The 23,213-nt window shown below is 42.7% G+C and overlaps 1 protein-coding gene across 3 annotated transcripts in view; it reads right to left on the bottom strand.

Annotated features, from left to right (window-relative positions):
• Positions 1 to 7,353: 7,353 nt before the first annotated feature.
• Positions 7,354 to 23,213, bottom strand: part of PACS1 (phosphofurin acidic cluster sorting protein 1) — a 70,396-nt gene continuing 54,536 nt past the window's right edge. For 2 of the 3 annotated variants that reach the window (XM_072117863.1, XM_072117865.1), the window contains exons 19-24: positions 22,033 to 22,075; positions 16,052 to 16,094; positions 15,777 to 15,918; positions 15,171 to 15,367; positions 14,242 to 14,361; positions 7,354 to 11,107 (exon numbers count right to left, since the gene is read on the bottom strand). In XM_072117863.1, the coding sequence (XP_071973964.1) occupies positions 10,992 to 11,107; positions 14,242 to 14,361; positions 15,171 to 15,367; positions 15,777 to 15,918; positions 16,052 to 16,094; positions 22,033 to 22,075 (661 nt within the window). In that variant the 3' untranslated portion in view covers positions 7,354 to 10,991. The remainder of the gene's footprint in view (positions 11,108 to 14,241; positions 14,362 to 15,170; positions 15,368 to 15,776; positions 15,919 to 16,051; positions 16,095 to 22,032; positions 22,076 to 23,213) is intronic. The other variant, XM_072117864.1, reaches the window with a different exon arrangement.

Genomic DNA, 23,213 nt, shown 5'->3' with positions numbered 1-23,213 from the left:
TTTCTCATGTCTCTTTCTATGTGTCAGATACTAGTGAATATTCAGAGGCTAAATGAAACTGTATATAAACCTATACCCTGATCACTAGGGGATTAAAATTTGAGAATTTTCTTATATGGGCAAACTCCTTTAATGGTCAGACAGCTAACTCCCCTCCGGTGGAAAAGTTAGTCAGTTTCATTACATTAACTCCATGAGTTTGAAGTTAAATGCACATATTGTTGCTATACATTTACCATGGGTTAAAAACCTGTTTCCAGTTGTGGCAGTCCCGAGAGCTTATGTCAGTGGTGAACAAATGGGGTTGAGATTGTAAGGAGTGCCTGTAGAGTCAGGTATCACTGCAAGGTGGTCTTTGGTTAGATAGTCAGTGAGTGACGCAAACTGGTGGGCTGATAGTGGGGTATGGCGTGAATGGGAGGAGCTTTTGGGTTAGTTGGGATTGAGTAGAGTTTCAGTGGAATGGGAGATGGTCTTATTGTCTTGGGTTGGGGAATCCTATAATACAGTGATGGCTAACCTTTGGCACTGGTGCCAGAGGTGGCACTCAGAGCCCTTTTTGTGGGCACCCAGACCTTCACCAGGTATCTTCCTGCAGTCCCAGACAGCCCAGGACGTGCTGTGCACAGAGCTATTTTAAAGTGACAGCACTCCCAGGGACTATTTTCTGCTTTATTGGTGTCCTCAGAGTGCTGGTATCAATGAAAACTGTGACAGAGAAGGCAATATAAATCACAAATTAAATTTCTGCATTGGAACTTTGTGATAAATAAGTGGGTCTTGGTTGTAGTTTGGGTACTCGGTCTCTAAAAGGTGTGCCATCACTGCTATAATAGGTCACAGTAAAGGAAATCAACCGCTAATCATGACACGCCAGCATCACCTAGAAAAGAGACTTATAATTAACAGCACGGAGCGCGGGGACAAGATCGGTGCTCTGGGCTGTTAATTATGGAAGAGGGAGGGGGCGAGGGCATGTACAATTAGCAGCCCAGAGCGCCAGAGCATGGGAGAGCGAGGAGATGTCACACGAGAAATCTCCAGTATGGGAGAGAGAGGTAGCAAGAGCGTGCATAATTAGCAGCCAGGAGCGCCGCACAACTTGCTACCAAATATAAGTCTCCTTTCAAGATGAAGAGGAGCAGGAGTGAATATTTGTAGGGTTTTTAAAAATGTTTTTATGTGTTTGATTTCCTTTAATGTAATGATGGTGTACAATTGACAGTTACCAGTCTGGATTTTTGGATTCTTGATACTCAAGAAAGGATTTAGAAGGCCTTTGAGGTTTGGAGGAAAGGCAGTGTGTAAGCAGTTTACACATGCCTTCTATGGCGAAGGTAGGAGGTGCTCTCGAAGGCTGTACCTGAAGAAAAGTTAGCCGGGAAATGGTATGTTTAAATTAAAGATTGTATAGTTGGGCTTTAAGCTGGTGTAGCTCACCAGGAATTTGGGAAAATTCCTGCCGGCAAGAACCCCAGGATGCGTTCTATGTCTCCAAGGCAGTGTCCACAGGTCCGGTGACAAACAGCCTTGGGCAAGTGGAGATTATAGCCCTTAGCGCTCTGCATCCAATATATATTCTTTTGCTTTATTTGGACTCTGAAATTGCAATAATAAGTTAGAATTTTTACACTATTCTTTGGTCAAAGAAAATTATTTAAGAACCGTTCTTTTCACATCCAGTGTATGCCAGGTTGCCTCTTTTGCAGTTTTTGGCTCTTTGCAGAAAGATGCAAGTATAATTTCCTGGTTATGGTGGAACTCCGAAGCAACCTTTGGAACAAAATTAGGATCTAGTGTTAATACAATTCTGTCGTCCAACACTCTCCGATAAGGTTAATTTGTTGATAATGCCTGTATCTCTCCTATTCCTCTGGCAGTTGTTATTGCAAAAAGACAGTTTTTTTGTGTAAGGTCTTTAATGGATGCATAATCTGAGGGCTCAAAGGGGTAGCCAGTTAGAAAATTCAGCACCAATGATAAGTCCCAAGGTGAATAAGATTGCCTAGGATTATGTTTTATCCTATTAGTGGCTTTCACGAACCTTTTAATCAATTCATGCTCTGCTAGAGACACATCGAAAAAAGAGTTAAGAGCTGATATCCGGACTTTAAGAGTGTTTGTCTTTAGCCCCAGTTCATAGCCTGACTGTAGAAATTCCAGGACATCTATTTTTAAATAGATGGAATAAGTCACAGGTTTGCGGCTTGCCTTTAATGTAGAGATTACTTTTTTAGGCAGTCCTTTGAATCTTAATAGCCTCTCTCCAGGATCCATGCTGATAGACGTAAGGAGTTCGGGTCTGGATGTAGTACTGGAGCATGATACAAGAGGTCTTCCCTGGGGGGAAGAATAATAAGTTCTGCCAAAGCTATTCTCTTGAGGATCGCAAACCATCTTATCTTCACCAGTATGGAATGATGAAAATAATCTTTGTTTTGTCCTTTAAGATTTATTGGACTACTCTGGAGATTATGGGAATTGGTGGGAACGCATAGGCAAGAGGAAAGTCCCAAGGCTGGCTGAAATTGTCTAGGCGAGAGGTTGAACTCATCTTTGTTAGAGAGAAGGAATTTACTATTTTTGCAGTCTTTGGGGAGGCAAACAGTCTACTGACGGTAAACCTCAGGTTTGAACTAAATGGGAAAACACTTTGTTGTTCAGACATCATTTGTTTGGGCTAACGCTATTCCTGTTCAGGAAGTCTGTATCCAAGTTCTCTGATCCCGGAGAGTGATTATGAACTCCTGGGCAGATTTGCTCACTATCAGAAGGTAGTGGAGGTAGGGTATGAAAGACACTCCCTGGGTTCACAAGAAAGCCACCACTTCCATCATCAACTTTGTATATATCCTGGCTGCGGCAGAGATTCAGAACGGTAAAGCAGAACGGTAAAGCTCTGAATTGGAAATGGGCTGTCTCTCCTGAGAGTGTAAAGATTGCAAAACTCAGGAATTTTTAGGACTGTTAGCAAATGGGTAAGTGATAATACGTTTCTCTTAAGTGTACGGTGCTCATGTATGTCACTTGAAGGATCAGCATTAAGTCATTTTGATCGATTCCATTTTGAAGCATTTGTACAATATGTGTCTGTTCAATTATCAGTCAGGAAAAGGGGTGAGTAGTAAACTTTCCTTGAATGTTCGGTGGTGACTGGGGCAACACCATTTATACTCAGCAACTTTTGTATCTCCACCCATATCAGGAATGAGTGAACCCAGGACATTAGGTTGGTCAGTAGAAAAGAGAAGGGAGAAAGGGAAGCTAGTTCTAACTAGTAGCCTCTTTGTGTGACCTGCATAATCCAAGGATTTGATGTTATCTGGGACCAACGTGGATAAAACATCTGCAACCTTCCTTTTATGCCTTTAGGGTAGCTCCATCTACCTTATTTTCATATCTTCTGTCTTTTCATTCACGAAAGGGACGTTTCTTAACCGCTTACCAATGCGCGCCCTAGTCCTGGTGCACGGAGAACATATTGCAGCATAGACTGACTGGTAACACCTGCGATCTGAGCTAGCAAGTGCTATGTCATCGATCGCCGCACGGGCGTCGCCATCTTGCCGAGGATTGTAGCTCCCCGTGACGTCATCGGGGAGCGGCGATCCTTCGCCATGACAGCCTCGTGTCTTCCAAAGACCCAAGGCTGTCTCGTTTTAACCCTTTCATTACAAAGTGCTATCAGCACATTATAATGAATGAGGAGGAAAATCCCCATATACTGCCATACTGTACCGACCCAAAGAATAAAGTACACATTTCATTAGGGGTGCACAGTGAAACCCGTAAAATCCAAGCCCGCAAGAAAACGGCGCAAAAGCGTTTTTCACCATTTTCACTGTATTTGGAATTTTTTTCCCCGCTTCCCGGGGAAAATTAAATACCATCACCATGGAAAATTAAATACCATCACTCTGAAGTGCAATTTGTAATGCAGAAAACAAGCCATCAGAGTTATTTACGAAGAAAAATAAAAAAAGTTATAGATTTTTGAAGCTGGGAAGTGAAAAAAAAGGACCAGGTTATTAAGGGGTTAAAGGACTGTTTGACTTCAGGGAACCCATTCTGTCCAGCCTTTTTAATATAGTGTGCATCTCTGGACCCAGCATCATATTGCCGACAAATGGTATACTGCATAACCTGGATTTTGATCTAAAATCCCTGCTCCATTGTCTTACCCATAAGGCCCTTCTTGCACTGTTAGATAAGGCCCTTTCTTTTGAGGTGAAATAAATACCTTATGCAGAGGTGTCTACTATGAAGGCTGTCGCAGATATCCTTGGAGGCGATGATTCTCTTTTCCAGCTCCCTCCATTCATCAAAAATGAGTTCCTTAAGGGTATCATTAATAAGTAACACTCACTTCTTTAATTCTGAAGAGTTCATCCTGAATCAACTGCCTCTGTCATTTCCTCAAAGTTTAGAGTCTCTCTCACCACTTCTAACATGGGATCCAAGAGAAAAGATAACTGAATTCCATTTTATTTGGAGCTGAAGAGGTAAAGGGTTCAGCATCAAAGTGATCTTTCGCAGAATCTAATGCAATTTCAGAGTCCTCATCTGAGTCAGAAAAGGATTCTATAACCCTTGACCTTTTCTGGGGCACAATAGGAGGTCCCAGAGAAAACATGGAGGCTTGAATTTCTCTGTAGATATATGTGCGCATTTCATCTCTGAATGAGGATCTTGCATCCCTTAAGAGATGGTCTATACATACACTCACCGGCCACTTTATTAGGTACACCATGCTAGTAACGGGTTGGACCCCCTTTTGCCTTCAGAACTGCCTCAATTCTTCGTGGCATAGATTCAACAAGGTGCTGGAAGCATTCCTCAGAGATTTTGGTCCATATTGACATGATGGCATCACACAGTTGCCGCAGATTTGTCGGCTGCACATCCATGATGCAAATCTCCCGTTCCACCACATCCCAAAGACGCTCTATTGGATTGAGATCTGGTGACTGTGGAGGCCATTTGAGTACAGTGAACTCATTGTCATGTTCAAGAAACCAGAGATGATTCCAGCTTTATGACATGGCGCATTATGCTGCTGAAAGTAGCCATCAGATGTTGGGTACATTGTGGTCATAAAGGGATGGACATGGTCAGCAACAATACTCAGGTAGGCTGTGGCATTGCAACGATGCTCAATTGGTACCAAGGGGCCCAAAGAGTGCCAAGAAAATATTCCCCACACCATGACACCACCACCACCAGCCTGAACCGTTGATACAAGGCAGGATGGATCCATGCTTTCATGTTGTTGACGCCGAATTCTGACCCTACCATCCGAATGTCGCAGCAGAAATCGAGACTTATCAGACCTGGCGACGTTTTTCCAATCTTCTACTGTCCAATTTCGATGAGCTTGTGCAAATTGTAGCCTCAGTTTCATGTTTTTAGCTGAAAGGAGTGGCACCCGGTGTGGTCTTCTGCTGCTGTCGCCCATCTGCCTCAAAGTTCTATGTACTGTGCGTTCAGAGATGCTCTTCTGCCTACCTTGGTTGTAACGGGTGGCGATTTGAGTCACTGTTGCCTTTCTATCAGCTCGAACCAGTCTGCCCATTCTCCTCTGACCTCTGGCATCAACAAGGCATTTCCGCCCACAGAACTGCCACTCACTAGAGATGGTTGTGTGTGAAAATCCCAGTAGATCAGCAGTTTCTGTAATACTGAGACCAGCCCTTCTGGCACCAACAACCATGCCACGTTCAAAGGCACTCAAATCACCTTTCTTCCCCATACTGATGCTCGGTTTGAACTGCAGAAGATTGTCTTGACCATGTCTACATGCCTAAATGCACTGAGTTGCCACCATGTGATTTGCTGATTAGAAATTAAGTGTTAACGAGCAGTTGGACAGGTGTACCTAATAAAGTGGCCGGTGAGTGTATCTGGCAAAGTTTTTTTTGTCTGCAGGCGGCAGTTTAGCGTAGCACGTTGCACTTGCGGGAAAGAGTTTTATTTTTCTCTGCCTCCCTTTCTTTCCCCTTATCTTTGGGTTCTTTATTGGAGAAAGGGCTAATCAATGTTAAACTGATGGATAAATGTGCAATGTGTTACAGACCTGTAGGCTTTTAAACTCACCGGCCTTGCGATCCTGTTTTCCGGCAGCATTCCTTGTAGCCGCATCACTTTTGGTGTGCCAGCCCCCGGAAGTGTCTTATCTAAGTGGAGCAAGATGGTGGTCGCTAACGGAAGCTGAGGGTCTTTGGAGTGCATAGGTCTTTGGACTTGGAGGAGCCACAGACAGCAGTAAACCAGTCCCCCAAGAAACGTACCAGGAAGGGGGGAGCCTGATCGAGGTCCAGGACCGATGGGTGCTGGGCTGCGGACCTGAAACCTAACTATAGCTCCCCCTCCCCACCGCACACCCCTGGAGGAGGAGAGCAGGAGAGGAATCTCTGTTTTTTGCCGTGTGTAGGGTCAGGGAGACAGTGGAGCAGTGGAGTGCTTCCTGTCCCTACAGAGGTAAAAGGGGTCATCCGGAAGGTGGGGCTGTCATGGGGACGCTGAGGGAAATGAAGAATTACCTTCATTTCAAGAATTTTATTCATAGCAAAATAAAAGGATGCCACCATTGGTTGGATGTAGGGTAAGGGATACTAAATACGTATACTCACATTCACTCAAAAAGGACATTTCAATGCCTACACCATATCAAGATCTTTTCATTCTTTAATAGGTAGCATTGAACTGTTTAAGCAGCATTGGAAGTTACATTCTAGCCTCCCAATATTCCCAAGTAATTGCGTAAGCAGCAAACTGGCTGGTCCAGACCAGGACCACCTAACAGTAGCAACCCTGCAGCAATACAAGTTAGGCTCTGTACTATTACACGGGTGGTTTTGTTGGTAAAGCAGATATAATGTTCTGCCCATTTGACACCAAAAATCTGCAAACATTGATTATTCATTGATTGGGAACAGTGGGGGCTACAAAAATTCCTACAAGAATCAACTGACCAATGCCTATTTATACAAACAGTTGGGATTGGTGAAATGTCCTCAAATATAATCAGACATGTATACATACTTACCACAAGACACATGTACAAAAGTTGATAATATACTGGTACACAACCCCAAAAACTCACAACTTCCTACAAGAATGCATTCTGATTACACTAGATACAAAAAATGTGCTACACTCATTACAGGAACTCATAAATACCTACAGTATGTACACCCATACATTTTCATATATTTAGTCCTTTTGTCTATACTAATGGGGTAAAGGAGTCCTTTCTTTTTCACATCCTTTTTCAATACTTGTTTCTAATGTATTAATCTGTCAAGTTCTATGTCCATCTTTTCCATTTACCATTTGGATAAACACTTCACTACATAAACCACAGAAACTTTAATGAAAACAATAATAAAAAACAATATAAAACATAAAAATAAGCAATGAAGAAAATTATATACATTTGTGCAACACTAGACAAATGGCATCAGAAGAAAAAGAACAAAATGGGGCATCAGGAAAAGGATTAAAGATTACACGGTAGGAAGAGATTGTGCTTTACAAGCAGTAGAACAGACAAACACACTTTAAAAGCAGATAAACCAGGCAGTCAGAGTTTGCCTGCTAGACCCGGAGTGTTTGGAATACACCTGGAGTGTGTTGTAGCTCCTGACATTCTTATATGCATAACTTTGTGTAATATTTGGTCATTTGTGTCAATATGTGCTATGTCTTCTTCAGTCTGAAATTGATAAATACACCAATTTCGGTAACGGCGCCTGTGTAACAGCATATATGTATCTTGAAATCATATTAAAGGGCATGTAACAATTGGTAAAGAAGGTAATATGCTAACATACAGCATATCACATGTAAGAACCTGGAATCCGACACCATGATCAAAGGACCACTATCTCTATCCATATGCTATATATTAAACATGTGTTAAATATCTAGATCCATGTAACAGTATATGTCAGTTATGTCTTTGCATGTAACAGTGTCTGTATAGGTTTCTAACAATATATGGGAGGTAAAAATTTGATTTTTAATGCACACACGGAAACTGAATTATCACACACATTATTAGCAAACAAAGATTTAGTCAAGTAATATCTTATATCATTTGTATAGGTATATATTTGTGTTTGAGATACTAATTCTGTCCCTTTTGTGGCATAACTGGTAGAACAGTTATGAAGATTACTCAGGTAATTCTGCCAAGCAAATTTGCATCAATGTGGATCAGACTGTAGATCCATTGTGATAACAGGATTTCTGTTATTTCATAAACCCATTGAGGGAGACATTAAGACATTCCACACACCGTCAGGAATTGTGATTTCCCTTCACCCCGGTAAGCCACCTCCACTCCAAGCGGGAGTGGGGGAGTGTGAAAGGCTACTTGGTCGGAACAGGGCGTTCCCAACAGGAGAGAGGAGTTCAATCCCCACCATACATAGTTTTGATTACAGGTCGTCTACCTGAATCCAGGTCTTTGTGCATATCTTACATAGTGTATGACATCTCAGCATATTGTGTTTTATTAGCCATGTTGTTAAAGACTGAACCTAATTAACTGGCAATACTGCGCTCAGCAAGAAATCCACTCTCGGGACGATGTAGCACTTGCAGAGTGGAGAATTAGTGTCAGTTGCAGCGGCTCGCATAAGGTGAAGGACCTGTACTATTATTACTTGATCGACACCCAGAAGGAGCACATAAAAGGGGTCATGTCAGTAAGGGAAAGAATGAGCCATGAGGCTCTGTTGGTTTTACTAACTTTCATGCCAATGTTCTGGTCTGCCTCATTTTTGACATAGCCTGCATATTTTTATATATTGGGTGCTTCTGCATTGGCCGCTGACATCAATTCGTGCAGGGACACGCTTTCCAAGTCCATGTTTTAATGTGTTGACAAAACATGAATCTTATACATGAGATTTGAGTGCGTCAACCAGATATTAGTAACAAATATTAGATCCCTGATGAATGTGTTCAGGAAACACTAGCTGAGGATGGTCAGTATCTATGTGCTGTAACAGGACAGTCTACATTAGAACATGAGAGTAGACTGTCAGTGAGGTAGCACACTCTATCCCAACATCCGATCAGCAACAAGCTTCCTTTATACATCCACCGATCCCGGCTCATGTCAGAGAGTACCATGCTGTAGTTGGGGTCGGAGAAGTTATTCTTTTACACAATTCTTATTAATGTAGGGATGTCACTGTGGACTGCACAGTTATCTTTATTTTAGTTTTAGACATATTTATTAATGGTTAAGTTTTAACCATAAGATACACTCTCTATACTCCCTTTCAGGGAACACCTGCCTCTACATTGGGTTAAGGGTGTATGGTGGCCTGCACGGAAAACGCTGGTCTCCATACATGCCTCCAGTAAATGTTAAAGAGGCAAGTCGGGAAGCATGGCTTGGTCAATAGTAATGATGGCTACTGTGGCCTAAGAGAAGCGGCTAACCTCAGTCATGCATGGTGACACGGTAAAGCCACATAAATTACATAGTAATATAGCTGATGCTCATTCTGCATTTGGATCTTTGATTTGGTGTTCAACACAAGCATTCTGTAAAACCCAACTGACTTGAGCATCACATAAACAGTAAGGCATCTTTCACATGACATTTGCAAGAAGTTTAATGTCCGTGAAAAGATCCTCCTGAATATGGTGAGCAGACCCATAAATGCTTCATTCAAATAGGAGGCCCCTATTCATTTGTTATTCTGAATGGTTTTGTATCTTCTACCCACAAGATAGGGAAATTGGGAGTACAACCCTATATAGAAGAGCACGGGTGGTGGTTTTTAAAGATTTCAGTATTATGACATGAGGTGCAAGGATTCATAAAGGTCAATTAGATATAAGAAAGGTAGAGGGAGCACAAACTTTAGAACCAGATCATCTGTGGTGCAGATTTCACATTACAAATCCATGGAAATGTACAGTACAATACACGTGTCTAGTTTCTTTCTCAACTTTCCATCTACAGATGGCCATGGATTTTAAAATTTCAATGTACATACATGGTTGAAAGCTGTAATGGGGAAGAGTAGTCCTGAGTGAGGAAAAACTTTATACAAAATGAAACAAATGTTTCTCTATAGGGATCCTTATCAAGTCAAGCTTAGAAAGCAGCAGCAACACAAGTGCAATAGATAAGACACATGATGATCAATGAATCTGCAACTACAGTGAATGGCACATAGCAGGGTTATCTGGCAGTTGATGGAAAGTTAATCAGTGCCTTATATGTGCCAAATTTATGATTACAGGCAGTCCCCGTTAAGAACTCCCAACTTACAGACAACCCCCATGTACAAACCGACCTCTCTGCCCACTGTGACCTCTGTGGAAGATCTATGGATGCTGGCAATTTACTGATTTAGTCCCTGCTGCAATGGTCAACACAAGATTTACAAGAGTTATCAAAGTTGTCTGCAATGAGGCTTTTTTGGTCAATTTTTGTTCTCATGACAGCCCAAAATTTTGGATGTCCTACTGTCATGGGGACAAAAAAAAGGAGTCAGGAGTTCAGTTATGTCTTAAATTTTAGATATAAATTCAACGAAAGAAAAAAACCTACAGAACCTATCTTGCAAGTAATCTGGGGACTGCCTGTAAATTCCCATGACCACTGACACTTCCTCCCCAGCTGGGGGTGTCATCTCGCTTTTTTATTAATCTGAACGATCAGGAGTTTGTTACAAGATTTTCTAAAAACCCCTTTGCTTTTAGATGTAAACGGCATGTCTAAAATGTTATGTATGTATATGTAACACACGCTTAGGGTCTATGCCCTAATGTTCACACAGGTACAATGTAACAGATGCTATTTTGGCTCGATCAACAACATGTCCATTAAGGAGATGTTATGAGACTAGTATTAGTATGCACTAAAATACAATATAGCGTCACAGTTCACTACAGTTAGAGTTGCAAGTGTAAGTCTGAACATATAGCTAGCGCCTCTTTGTGATGACTTTAAGGAAGAACAATCAGGGTTTCCCTGCCGGACTGAAAACTCCAACAGGAAAGTATTTGACATGAGTTGGCCATTGAGATGCCACCTGGAAAAACTTCACATCACTGAAGAGCCGTCCATCAACCGTGACTGAAAGATAAAAGGAATAAAAGAACATAAACCACTATATAATACTGTAACATATGGACAATATGTAAGAATATTACAAAGGAACAACCAAAAAAAAAAAAGGAGAAGGGAGCCTCATTAAATATGTCACTACAACTCTAAACCAAATATAATCAACAACCCAAAAGAGAGTCGAAAAAAACCATCAAAGATAAAATTAATTATCTTTTATTATAAATATAATGCACAATATGCAGAAAAATAATCACATAATAGGGAAAGAAATAAGGGGAAACACATAGCCCCTGGTGGAAAATGGGGCAACCACGAAAACCATAAGCGCCCTGCAGACACCACAGAACCTAAAGGTAAATGGTAGTATAGAGACAAGGAAGTCTAATATATGGTAAATGATGCAGACGGGAACATAAATAAAGGAATAATTCCTTGGTAGGATCCTATGTGAGGTGGGGCACCGGAGGAACCTTCCGGCTCCCACTGTGCACAGAGTCAATTTTAGTCCTTACCCGTAAGCATGATGATAGGTACAATGGGGGTCCCCAGGAGGCCAATAAGCTACACCCCCGACGCGCGTTTCGCTGATGCTTCGTCAGCTGTGCACAGTGGGAGCCGGAAGGTACCTCCGGTGCCCCACCTCACATAGGATCCTACCAAGGAATATTACAAAGGACCCTATAGCTGTCAGCCCAGTTACAAGTATAGAGAATACTTCAAAATCTAGAAAGTGGTTATAGGGAAACTACCATCACATGATAAACCAGGATACTAACCAATAGTTAATAGTTGCTAATCTACTTATATTTATAATCCGTGGCCTCCTTCCTTCTGAAATCAGCATACCATTCTGTGTGAATTTTCTTTCTAGACCCCCAGTTGTGGAGATATCAGTCCCTGTATCTGACTATTGTAATCTGTGTTCTGGACAAAAAAACCAACATTTCCCCACCGAGAGAGGGGTACCCGTTGCTGTATATGTAGCTTTGGACTAAACAATGCGTTATAAGAGCGGGCCACGCCACATAAATACTTCGGTTAGTCACTACATGTACCACAAAATTTAGTGGAATCTGGTGGGCCCCCATCTCTGCATCCAACCTATTTTCTAATCTGTGTTCTGTCAGAGAGGAGGAGCTAATCTTCTCTCATACTATCCAATCAGCAGCAGGTAATGTCAGAGAAGCTACTATGAACAGTAGCAAGCTGTGATTTCTCTATGCTCAACTATAGGCTATGATCACACACGCTTTGCTAATATTCTGTTGACATAGCGTTTACATAAACACAATGTTACAAAATTGTGATGTAAACGTTATGTGCACGCAATGTGAATGCAAAAAAACTCCAAACAAATGTGATGTTCCCGTAAATGTAATGTAAATGAAAGTATGATAACATGATGTAAACGAGATGTCAATGCAGATATGGTGTAAACTCAAATGCAATGTTACTGCAAATGCAAAGAAAACATAAAACATGATGTAAAAGAATTTTACATTCCATGTTTTTTTTAACTTTTATTTTGGACATTATTTTATTAATCTATTTTTCTTTTACTACTTTGCCCCACAAATGGACACTGACAAGAGATCACTTGATTTCTTTTATAATGCACTGAACTTCCGATGTAGGCGATCCTGCTAGCGACCTCTGGCATGACCTAATGGAAACACACTAGAGGCAAGCCAGTGGTTCCTGTGACCTCATCAGCACACGATTGCTGGTGTTATATGCCAATGATGATGCACCCGCTTAGACACTGTGGTCCATGTTTGACCATGGTGTCTAAGGCGTTAAACACCCAGGATCTGGGCTTTACAAATCCTGGGTACCAGCAGGACCCAATTTCCTGCAATCTTCTAATCTGATGCAGTGCCGCAGAAAGGCCAATACAGTGTTCATTTAAGAGGTTTTCCCACTAAAGAAAATTCTCACCTCTCAATCCCCTAGTGATGTTAATACAATAAAGATCATTTTAGCCCCATACTTTACAATTTTATAACTGTTTTAGCTCCTATCACTCTCTTGGCTACTCAGTGCAAAATCCCAGGGCGTGGGCGGGGACTCTCTAAGCTGATACATTATGATTCATCTAGTTCTGTGGGGCAACAATGTGGTTAGATTATCAGGGTGCAGGTGTATATGCACTTTCATGTGGCTACTGACATTGTACTAATGCACTGACAAATAAAAAGAGAGAGAAGACAGAGGAGAGATGATGAGATGCCTATTACACATAGGCATGACAGACTTACACACTCTCAGCTCTACTACATCTATGTTCTCATGTAGCTTCTCTGTGCTCGTGATGTGCTGGCATGAAGTGATCAGTGAGTATCACTGAGCTCCTTGGAGGCACTGCAGGGGGCGGGCTACAGGCTCAGGGGAGAAAGACACAAAAACACAGCAACCATGGCTGTCACACAGAACTCCAAAATAGTGGCCTGACCCTAAATTCAGAAACAAATTGTCTAGGGGAAACAAATTGTGTACAGCAAGACTGATAGAGACAGGTTGGGATTATATTAATGAAATGCTGTATTTTTGTTAATAACAGTGAATTAGAAAATGTGTTATTTTGTGATCCTGAGTGCATTTAAGAAACTGGACTTCGTGGGAATACCTCTTTACGGTAGTAAGTGGTTAATGGGCACAAAAAGCTCTACTGAATTCGACAAACCTCAAACTATGAGACAATGTAAACCATCTACACAGTAAATCACTATCAGTTTCTCCCTTTTTTTTAGCTTATTGAAGCTTAGCTGCAGCTTAACATTTTAAAGTTATTTTATAATATGTTTAGAGGGAGTAAAGCCATATAAGTCACGTCAGCTTTTCAGAAAATGATGCTAAAGCTGTCACTCTGTTCATAATAGAACCACAGTTTTACAACCAAAGAAATGCAAAATAGCTGAAAATCTTATTCAATAGTTACAACTAATATGGCTGCACTTTCTGTGGTAACAGTTGCCACAGTGATCCCTATGTTCTTGTATCCATGTGTTTACAATGGACCAATAAAAATATATAAATATATATTCCTTTTGTGTTTATTCAAAATGTAACTAGCATCACACATGTTGTCCTTCAAATAAATAATTTACTTCCATTTACAAGTATACTTCACCCTCCATTACCTCGTAGCATAGTCTGCTGTTGTCGAGCAGAACAAATAAGTCTAGTAATTCCTTCGATTATTTGACTCTTGGCATCTGTTTCTTTCTCCTTTGGTTTCTTGCTAAGAAATATTGTTGGCACTGAAATAAAAAGGCAACGTAAATATACATACAGTCTTCCCAATAACAAACATTAAAAGAAATCTACCATCAAAATCAGGCATGATAAACCAGCGACACCTACTGATAGATCCAGGCACCGTGACAATGAACCAAACCGGGTCTCTGCTGCAGCTTTACAGGCAGTTACACTGTGCAGGAGAATTCCCCCCCCCCACCATGTGCCAAAACTTCCTTTGCTGCAGTGAGACTACTTTAGGCAGAGCTAAGGGGAAGTGAAAATAGTGTAAAAGCAAGTGAAACTACAGGTAACCCCCTCCTTTCCCAGCCCTTCTGGCTCATTAGCATATTTGTCAAAGTAGATTTTAGAAGAAAAGAGGCCATAAATAACAAATGGACCACAATCACAATGCCTGGATCTACAAGTAAGTGTCCCTAGTTTACCGAGCTAGTGTACCACTTGAGTACAGACAGCATGTATATACAGTAGAAATGCATCATTCTCTGATCCCAGAATCCACAAACTCTGTACTATTCCAAATCCATTGAATATGCACTCTGCCATAGTTTACTCTAAAGTAAGCTGCAGAGAGTTTGCTTTGTTAAGTAGATTTCTTTGCAAGATTAAGAAATGTAGTCTTACAAAATCTAAAACCTTGCTGAATTTAAATTCTAATGACAAATTCGAATGAGATCCATGTTCACTACCTACATAACAGAGAAAGTGTTAACTGGGTTAGCGCCTCTGCCATTTTCTATTGCGATTGTAATTGAAACATTTACTAATGGAGTTGAGAAAATTGTTGTACAATAAGTAAAGTGTAACTTACCCTTCTTATTTCGAGATTCAGTAGTCACCACACTTAGGCTCATGCTACCAGGTGGAGTATCTGGTCCTGGCAAACGTGACACAACTACAGAACGAAAGATACTACGAAGTGTGTTCTTCCCTCCTCCTTCTCTTTCTTTTCTCCGGTCACAGGTTAGCCAATAATCCACCTGTAATCCTAAAGCATCGGACGTGGTCCTATATCAAAGAAAGCACAAGTATATATTTCAGCTACCCCACAACAGAAGGGCACACTAACACAGCAACCAGTTGCTAATACTGCTGCTGCCATTCTCCTGCAACATTTATTTCCTGGTTCCCACACATGGGGTCCTGACACCGTTAGTAAATGGCTGCAGCAATGGCGCCTGTCAGGATGTCACTGCTGCACCAGGAAACAAGAATGAAGGAGGAAAGGGTTGCATTGAAAATGTTACAGTAAGGCAAATATTGATTTTAATTTGTACAAAACAAACAATGCACAGTGACACTTTTTCAAAATGATTATTTAAAATTGCAATGAAACAGTCTTCTGAAAAAACAAAAAAAAAATTGGTAATTTATACAAAAAAGGTGTGCTGTACATTTTTGCACCAATGCATTTTACCCTGACCCTGCGTTTCCTTGAAGACTGGCACTTAAAGATGGAGAAGATGGAGGCGTTGCTGAAGCATCTCGGAGAAGTCCAGTCGACGTAGGTGGAGAAGTAGAAGGTAGACCGACACCGAGTGAAACAGAATCCTCTGCATCTGAGGGAAAACAAAATGAAATCATTAAGGGAAGTTTAGACGGAATTGAGATAAATAGGAAACAGAGTAAAGGGGATATTTATTAGGATTGATGGGTTGGTACAAATTAGGGGAATTCTTCTTCCTCACATACCAGTATTTGGGGGGGACGTCTCCACCAGTCCAACTTTCACCACCTGCAGGGGGACATGAGGGCCAATAAGAGGAAGAATACCCCAAAAGGATAGAAGAGAATGGAGATGCAATGAGAAAAGAAAAAGGCGCCATATGTGAAGGTATTTCTTTAAAAGGAAAGGAAGAAATGTATGGAAACAGAAGGCATTCATTCAAATGCTCGTATGCAGGGGGTTAATTCTATATCTTAAGAAGGAACACAAAACCAAATTAAATTATATTATTGAACCCTTAGTAGCCTAGACCCTGCTATGCTACAAGAGAAGATGAATTAATATTACAGGTATGAGAAACGTATGTGGGAACAAGGGCTGTTAACAGAACTGGGAGATGCGGCTGAGCCTATAAATATAGCCTAACTCCATGGTATACAAATTGAGGTCGCTTGGCCAAGATCTAGGACACTCAACCTTTTTTATTTTTTAAAAAAAGGTCGCTATGATGAATGGGAGATCTTGGACAAAATTTGTATATATAAATATAGACATAAAGAACTAAGAATATAAATATAGATACAACAAGGGAAAAAAAATGTGTGTCAGTGTTAAAAATTTACAGGAGGGTGTTTAGGGGAGATTTCTCTCCCTAAAATTATCGTTATTATTTCTTTTTCTTTGCTTTCTTCAGTATATACCAATGTACTGGATTATACTTAAAATGTTTTGATAGAAATGAAATGAGTACAGGCAGTGCAAGGGTTACATACAAGATAGGTTCTGTAGGCATGTCAGAAGTCGGAACTGTATAGTTTATAACCCAAACAAAATTTTTTTTTTTTGGTGACAATTGGATTTTAAAAATGTTGGGTTGTCATAAGAACCAGAATTAACAATAACGCTTATTTGCAGACGCCTTTTATAACTGTTACAGCTGATTATTGCAGCCTAGGGCTAAAGTACAGTAAATTGCCAACATCCAGAGGTCCGTTTGTAACTAGGGGTCGTCTGTAAGTTAGGTGTTCTTAAGTAGGGGACCGCCCAGAGGTTGCACTAACATATTTCTAGAAGGGTAATAATACTCCTCTTACTATTTTTGAGGAGTATTTTTAGCCGGGAAGGAGTATGAAATTTTCAGTAATACAAGTATATAACTCATGGCTGTATATAGTGTTGATAGACGCTAATTATATAAGAAAATCATGTGTCAGTATCTTCTGTGTTTAAATAGCAAATTGAGGCAGTTATAGTGATGTTACATCATGCACTGACCAGACTGGAGCCAACGCCACCAACCCCCCAACCACAGTCGCTGAAAACCTCCCACCACCACACTGCGGCCCGCCGAAACCTCCCACCACCACACTGCGGCCCGCCGAAACCTCCCACCACCACACTCCGGCCCGCCGAAACCTCCCACCACCAGACTGCGGCCCGCCGAAACCTCCCACCACCACACTCCGGCCCGCCGAAACCTCCCACCACCAGACTGCGGCCCGCCGAAACCTCCCACCACCAGACTGCGGCCCGCCGAAACCTCCCACCACCAGACTGCGGCCCGTCAAAACCTCCCACCACCAGACTGCGGCCCGCCAAAACCTCCCACCACCAGACTGCGGCCCGCCGAAACCTCCCACCACCAGACTGCGGCCCGCCGAAACCTCCCACCACCAGACTGCGGCCCGCCGAAACCTCCCACCACCAGACTGCGGCCCGCCGAAAACTCCCACCACCACACTGTGGCCCTCCGAGACCTCCCACCACCACACTGCGGCCCGCCGAAACCTCCCACCACCACACTGTGGCTAACGCCGCTGACACCAAACCAGACTGCGGCTAAAGCACAATGTATCCCCCTCCCCATGTGACCAGACTGCGGCTAACGCACAATGTATCCCTCTCCCCATGTGACCAGACTGTGGCAGCCGCTGCCGAGCCCCAGTGGCCAGACTGCAGCCGACATTGCAAATCCATGATAGTTGCTTTGTAAAATGTTTTTTTTAAAAAGAAATTTTGGTTTATTTTTTTTGGTGTCTGTGTTGGGGGGAGGCGTTTTTTTTAGGTTTTTTATTAATTGAATTTGTGTCTGTCATTTTTTACGTGTGTTTACTGTTTATGCAGTTCTGTTTCACATACACCTCATGCCACCTCAGCACCAGACATGCAGTCCCACGTAACACACACCTGCCACCTCAGCACCCGCCAGACACGCAGTCCCACGTAACATATACCTAATGCCACCTCAGCACCAGACATGCAGTCCCACGTAACATACACCTGCCACCTCAGCACCCGCCAGACAAGCAGTCCCATGTAACATATACCTCATGCCACATCAGCACCAGACATGCAGTCCCACGTAACACACACCTGCCACCTCAGCACCCGGCAGACACGCAGTCCTACGTAACACACACCTGCCACCTCAGCACCCGCCAGACACACAGTCCCACGTAACATATACCTCATGCCACCTCAGCACCCGCCAGACACGCAGTCCCATGTAACATATACCTCATGCCACCTCAGCACCAGACATGCAGTCCCACGTAACACACACCTGCCACCTCAGCACCCGCCAGACACGCAGTCCCACGTAACATATACCTCATGCCACCTCAGCACCCGCCAGACACGCAGTCCTACGTAACATAAACCTCATACCACATCAGCACTCACCAGACACGCAGTCCTACGTAACATAAACCTCATGCCACCTCAGCACCCGCCAGACACGCAGTCCTACGTAACACACACCTGCCACCTCAGCACCCGCCAGACATGCAGACCTATGTAAAATACACCTCATGCCAACTCAGCACCTGCAAGCCATGCAGTCCCATGTGACATACAGGTCTTCCCTGACCTTATCACATCCACTCCTGTCAGACCCCCCTCACCTCCATACACATGTATGCACACAGTACCTGTACACATTCTACTTGCAGGCAGCCATTACAGCTCGACTTCCTGTGAGGAGACTGCGTGGTAAGCCAAGCCCCTTTCCCGGAGGCTCCGCCCCTCCCATGACATCACGGCTACCCGGAGCAGCTCCATTCTAGAGGCTCCGAGCTTCTGTAGTGTGAGCTGAGCAGTGCCGGCCCGCGCGCTGCCAGTGTAATGTCCTGCACACCATTGCTGTGCGCTCCGGACCACTCAGCCACACACTACAGGGGATAATTGCCAAGCGTACTTTTACGCTTGGCAATTATTCTGGGGAGTAATGCGATCTCTGGGACCGCCTGTATTTGACACCTTATTGAACTGAAGATTATGTTGCTGACACAGTTTGACAGTTGTCAGGATGTTCAGAATGTTACTGAGACATACAGAACTTTTTAATGAGGACAGTAGGATTGAGGCTTAGCCAAGGGGGGAAGTTATCAATCTTTTTAAACTTTTATAGAAAACAGAATTAAAGGAAAATTGGAAGTTAATTAGTAAATGGTTATATGAAAATAGCATGGTGTTCCTATAAAGCAGTGATTTTCAACCTTTTTTGAGCCGCGGCACACTTTTTATACTTAGAAAATCCTGAGGCACACCACCAACCAAAATAGCACAAAATGACACTAAAACAGTCATAAAAGGCCCCCTTTACTAATAAAAGCCCCTAGCGGCCTCCCTTTACTAATCAAAAGCCCTTAGCGGCCTCCCTTTACTAATTAAGAGCCCCTAGCGACCTCCCTTTACTAATTAAGAGCCCCTAGCGGCCTCCCTTTACTAATTAAGAGCCCCTAGCGGCCTCCCTTTACTAATTAAGAGCCCCTAGCGGCCTCCCTTTACTAATTAAGAGCCCCTAGCAGCCTCCCTTTACTAATTAAAAGCCCCTAGCGGCCTCCCTTTACTAATTAAGAGCCCCTAGCGGCCTCCCTTTACTAATTAAGAGCCCCTAGCGGCCTCCCTTTACTAATTAAGAGCCCCTAGCGGCCTCCCTTTACTAATTAAGAGCCCCTAGCGGCCTCCCTTTACTAATTAAGAGCCCCTAGCGGCCTCCCTTTACTAATTAAAAGCCCCTTGCGGCCTCCCTTCACTAATTAAGAGCCCCTAGCGGCCTCCCTTTACTAATTAAAAGCCCCCAGCGGCCTCCCTTTACTAATTAAAAGGCCCTAGCGGCCTCCCTTTACTAATTAAAAGGCCCTAGAGGCCCCCCTTTACTAAATAAAAGGCCCTAGAAGCCCCCCTTAACTAATAAAAAGCCCCAGCCTCCCTTTACTAATAAAAAAAAGACCCTAGCTGCCTTCCCTATACAAATAATAACCCTATATACTTACCCTTGATGTCTTCTTCCGCGTAACTTCTCTCCTAATGGCGATCCGCCCATCTTCTGTAGCTCCTGCACCGCGTGGCCCAAGTCACGTGACATGGGCCGCGCGGTGCAGGAGCTACGGAAGATGGGCGGATCGCCGACGCGGGCCTTGTTGGTAAGTATGGGGGCCAAGGCGCGGCGGCAGCGCTACAGAGGGGCTCCCCGCGGCACACTCAACCATGTGTCGCGGCACACTAGTGTGCCGTGGCACACAGGTTGAAAATCACTGCTATAAAGGACAGAAATCATTAAAAATATAGAAATGTTATAGTATTTTAATCAGTAATTGTAAATAAAAGGTAATAAGCCAGGGTAGCTACTCCTCCCAGTTGCCCCATGCTGAATGTATTCCACACGCTGCCTTCAAAAAAATTGCCCTGAGAAAGGTCGCAAACTGGCTGCGGGATTCCCACCAGCGGAGATCCTGCAACCAGCTGGTTTCTGATGCAAAAGATGATTTTCACGCTGGCATTGGCAGGAATAGTGACATGTCACTTATTTGATGTGGATGAAAAATCTGCGGCTCTTAGGCGATTTGGAAACTTTGCACATTTACTTACCCGTCCGCAGAGTTCACCGAAAGTGCATTGTCCGCCGATACTGCACTGTTCCGCGATTCACTAAAATCATGAGACCAATACCCTGTATGTGTCGCTTCCCCGCTCAGGTCAGATGGAGTTCACCTTCTTTTTCCTGGTGCGTGTAAGTGCATTGTCTTGCAACACAAATTGAAAGTTAAATCCTGCGGTCAGTCTGAATTAGTCGCCGGCACGACCCCACCCCCCCATTTCGTTTCGCATGGAAGCCTCTGCACTACAATCCGATCGCGTGTGACATAATCCCAGCACAGACACCTGTTAAATACCTGTCAAAGCCGTGCAAATCCCGAAAACGGTGCAAAGTCCGATGAAAGTGCGATCCACGACCCTTAGTAAATGAGCCCCAATGTGTTTATGGGATTGCTACTGAATTTTTCTATGGATTTGCAATGTCCAAATGCACGTTTTTGAAGGTGAGCTTTAGTTTTTAAAAGATAGCCTTTAATTTATGACAGTTTATTATATGTTTAAGTGAACCGCTTACCAGGAATGTAATTTTTAACTTTGCTAAATTGAAAAATGCCTCGGTCAGCATTCTGCTTAATGGTACTTATTTATAAAACGTAATTTCACTGCGGCCCCACGTGTCCTCTCTTTTGGCAGATTTGCGCCTGCTCTGCTCCTATGGAGAGTAGACGGGTGAGAAGCTCCCCCACCCCCAAGTCTTTTGCACCGGCAGTGTGCCATGCTCGGATGAGCACATGGTGCATGAGCCCACAATAATAATAATAATAATCTTTATTTATATAGCACCATCATATCTTGTAGCTCTTTACAAATCTTAGGGGACAAATACAAATACAATAGAACATGACAGAGCACAAACATTCGTATGGAACAAAATGAGTGAGGTCCCTGCTAGCAAGAGATTACAGTCTATGAGACTAAAATTAACTGTAAAAAAATAAAAATAAGACTGTATGCCATATTGGGCACACAAGACAATATGATAATTCCCAGAAGCACATTATAACCACTGTAATAACAATTTATTAGTAAGAGTTAAAACACCAAATGGTTTTTGTGATCTTTCTAAAGATTTAGATTAAAACATTGACAGGGAAAGAGTCTTAAATATTCCCATTCAGCCACTTACCCCAATAAATGGTATAAACTTCTGATAGGAATCATCCTCCTGACTAAGAAATGAGAGAGTGTTCAGTCACTGATAACATCACATTATCACTAGGTTCCAGTTTTTATTAGAGAAATTATTAAGGTAATTTATACGGTTTGAGGAGAATCTGTCAAGCTGCTCCAGATCAGGCAGAGTGAAGAAGAATTTCTATGCCCAGTCACAGAAAGATAAGTACAGCAGGGTTATAGCCACCTTTCTGCTCATCTCTAGATGATGGGAGGAATAAGCTTCCTGTAACATGTCAATGCTCGCTGGATGGTAGTGAGAGGAAAGGGGAGAGAGCATAGGGAGCAGCCTATAGCAGTGATGGCAAACCTTTTAGGCACAGAGTGCCCAAACTACAACCAAACCCCACATATTTTTCGCAAAGTGCCAATGCGTCAATTTAAGCAGTAACGTATAACTCCCTGCTCTGTCACAGGTCATTGTAGCTGCCTTCTAGCTGCCTTCTAGGGTCCTGAGCTGTCTGGGACTCCAAGAGTCCTGTCTGGTGAACTCTGTGCTGGGGTGATGGCTCGGGTGCCCATAGAGAGGGCTCTGAGTGCCACCTCTGGCACCCGTGCCATAGGTTCGCCATCACTGGCCTATAGGGACGGTGAGTTACTTCAGACACTGCTTACTTTGAGTGGCCAATTTAGAAATATCAGAGCCCAGGATTCATCTTAACCATCAAGAGGGTTAATGGAAATGCTCAGTGTAACAACTACTAACTTTTCTGGTTTAATAAATACGTATATGCCCCAAGGCAAAACTCTACAGAAACAATGTTTCCTTATACTTGCCCTGTGATATTTGTGCTACAAATTTAGGGGACAATTGAAAACTTGATGTTACAATTCCCCTTATCAAAGTAGTGTCTTCTACATGAATAAATCAGAACCCAGAACAAAATGTAGAAAACAAATGCTGTACATGTACAAACATCCAGTAACTTTCTATTTCAAGGCTCAAGTTATTAGAGCTATCATTTCTTTTAGTCTCTTCATACTCCAACCTGCAGATGACTACAGATCATAAACTGCACATAGAACATTTGTTAATTCTTAACTACAAACTTTAAATTGTACAATCAAGACTGCAGCAGTTACATAATGCTCAATACCATCATTTTTATACTGCTGGGTGCTACCTGTGGTGTA

Source organism: Engystomops pustulosus, chromosome 7 (genome assembly GCF_040894005.1).
Source record: "Engystomops pustulosus chromosome 7, aEngPut4.maternal, whole genome shotgun sequence".
Classification (NCBI taxonomy): Eukaryota; Metazoa; Chordata; class Amphibia; order Anura; family Leptodactylidae; genus Engystomops; species Engystomops pustulosus.
The sequence above is the reverse complement of the archived record's forward strand: the minus strand, read 5'-3'. Positions and strand labels throughout refer to the sequence as shown.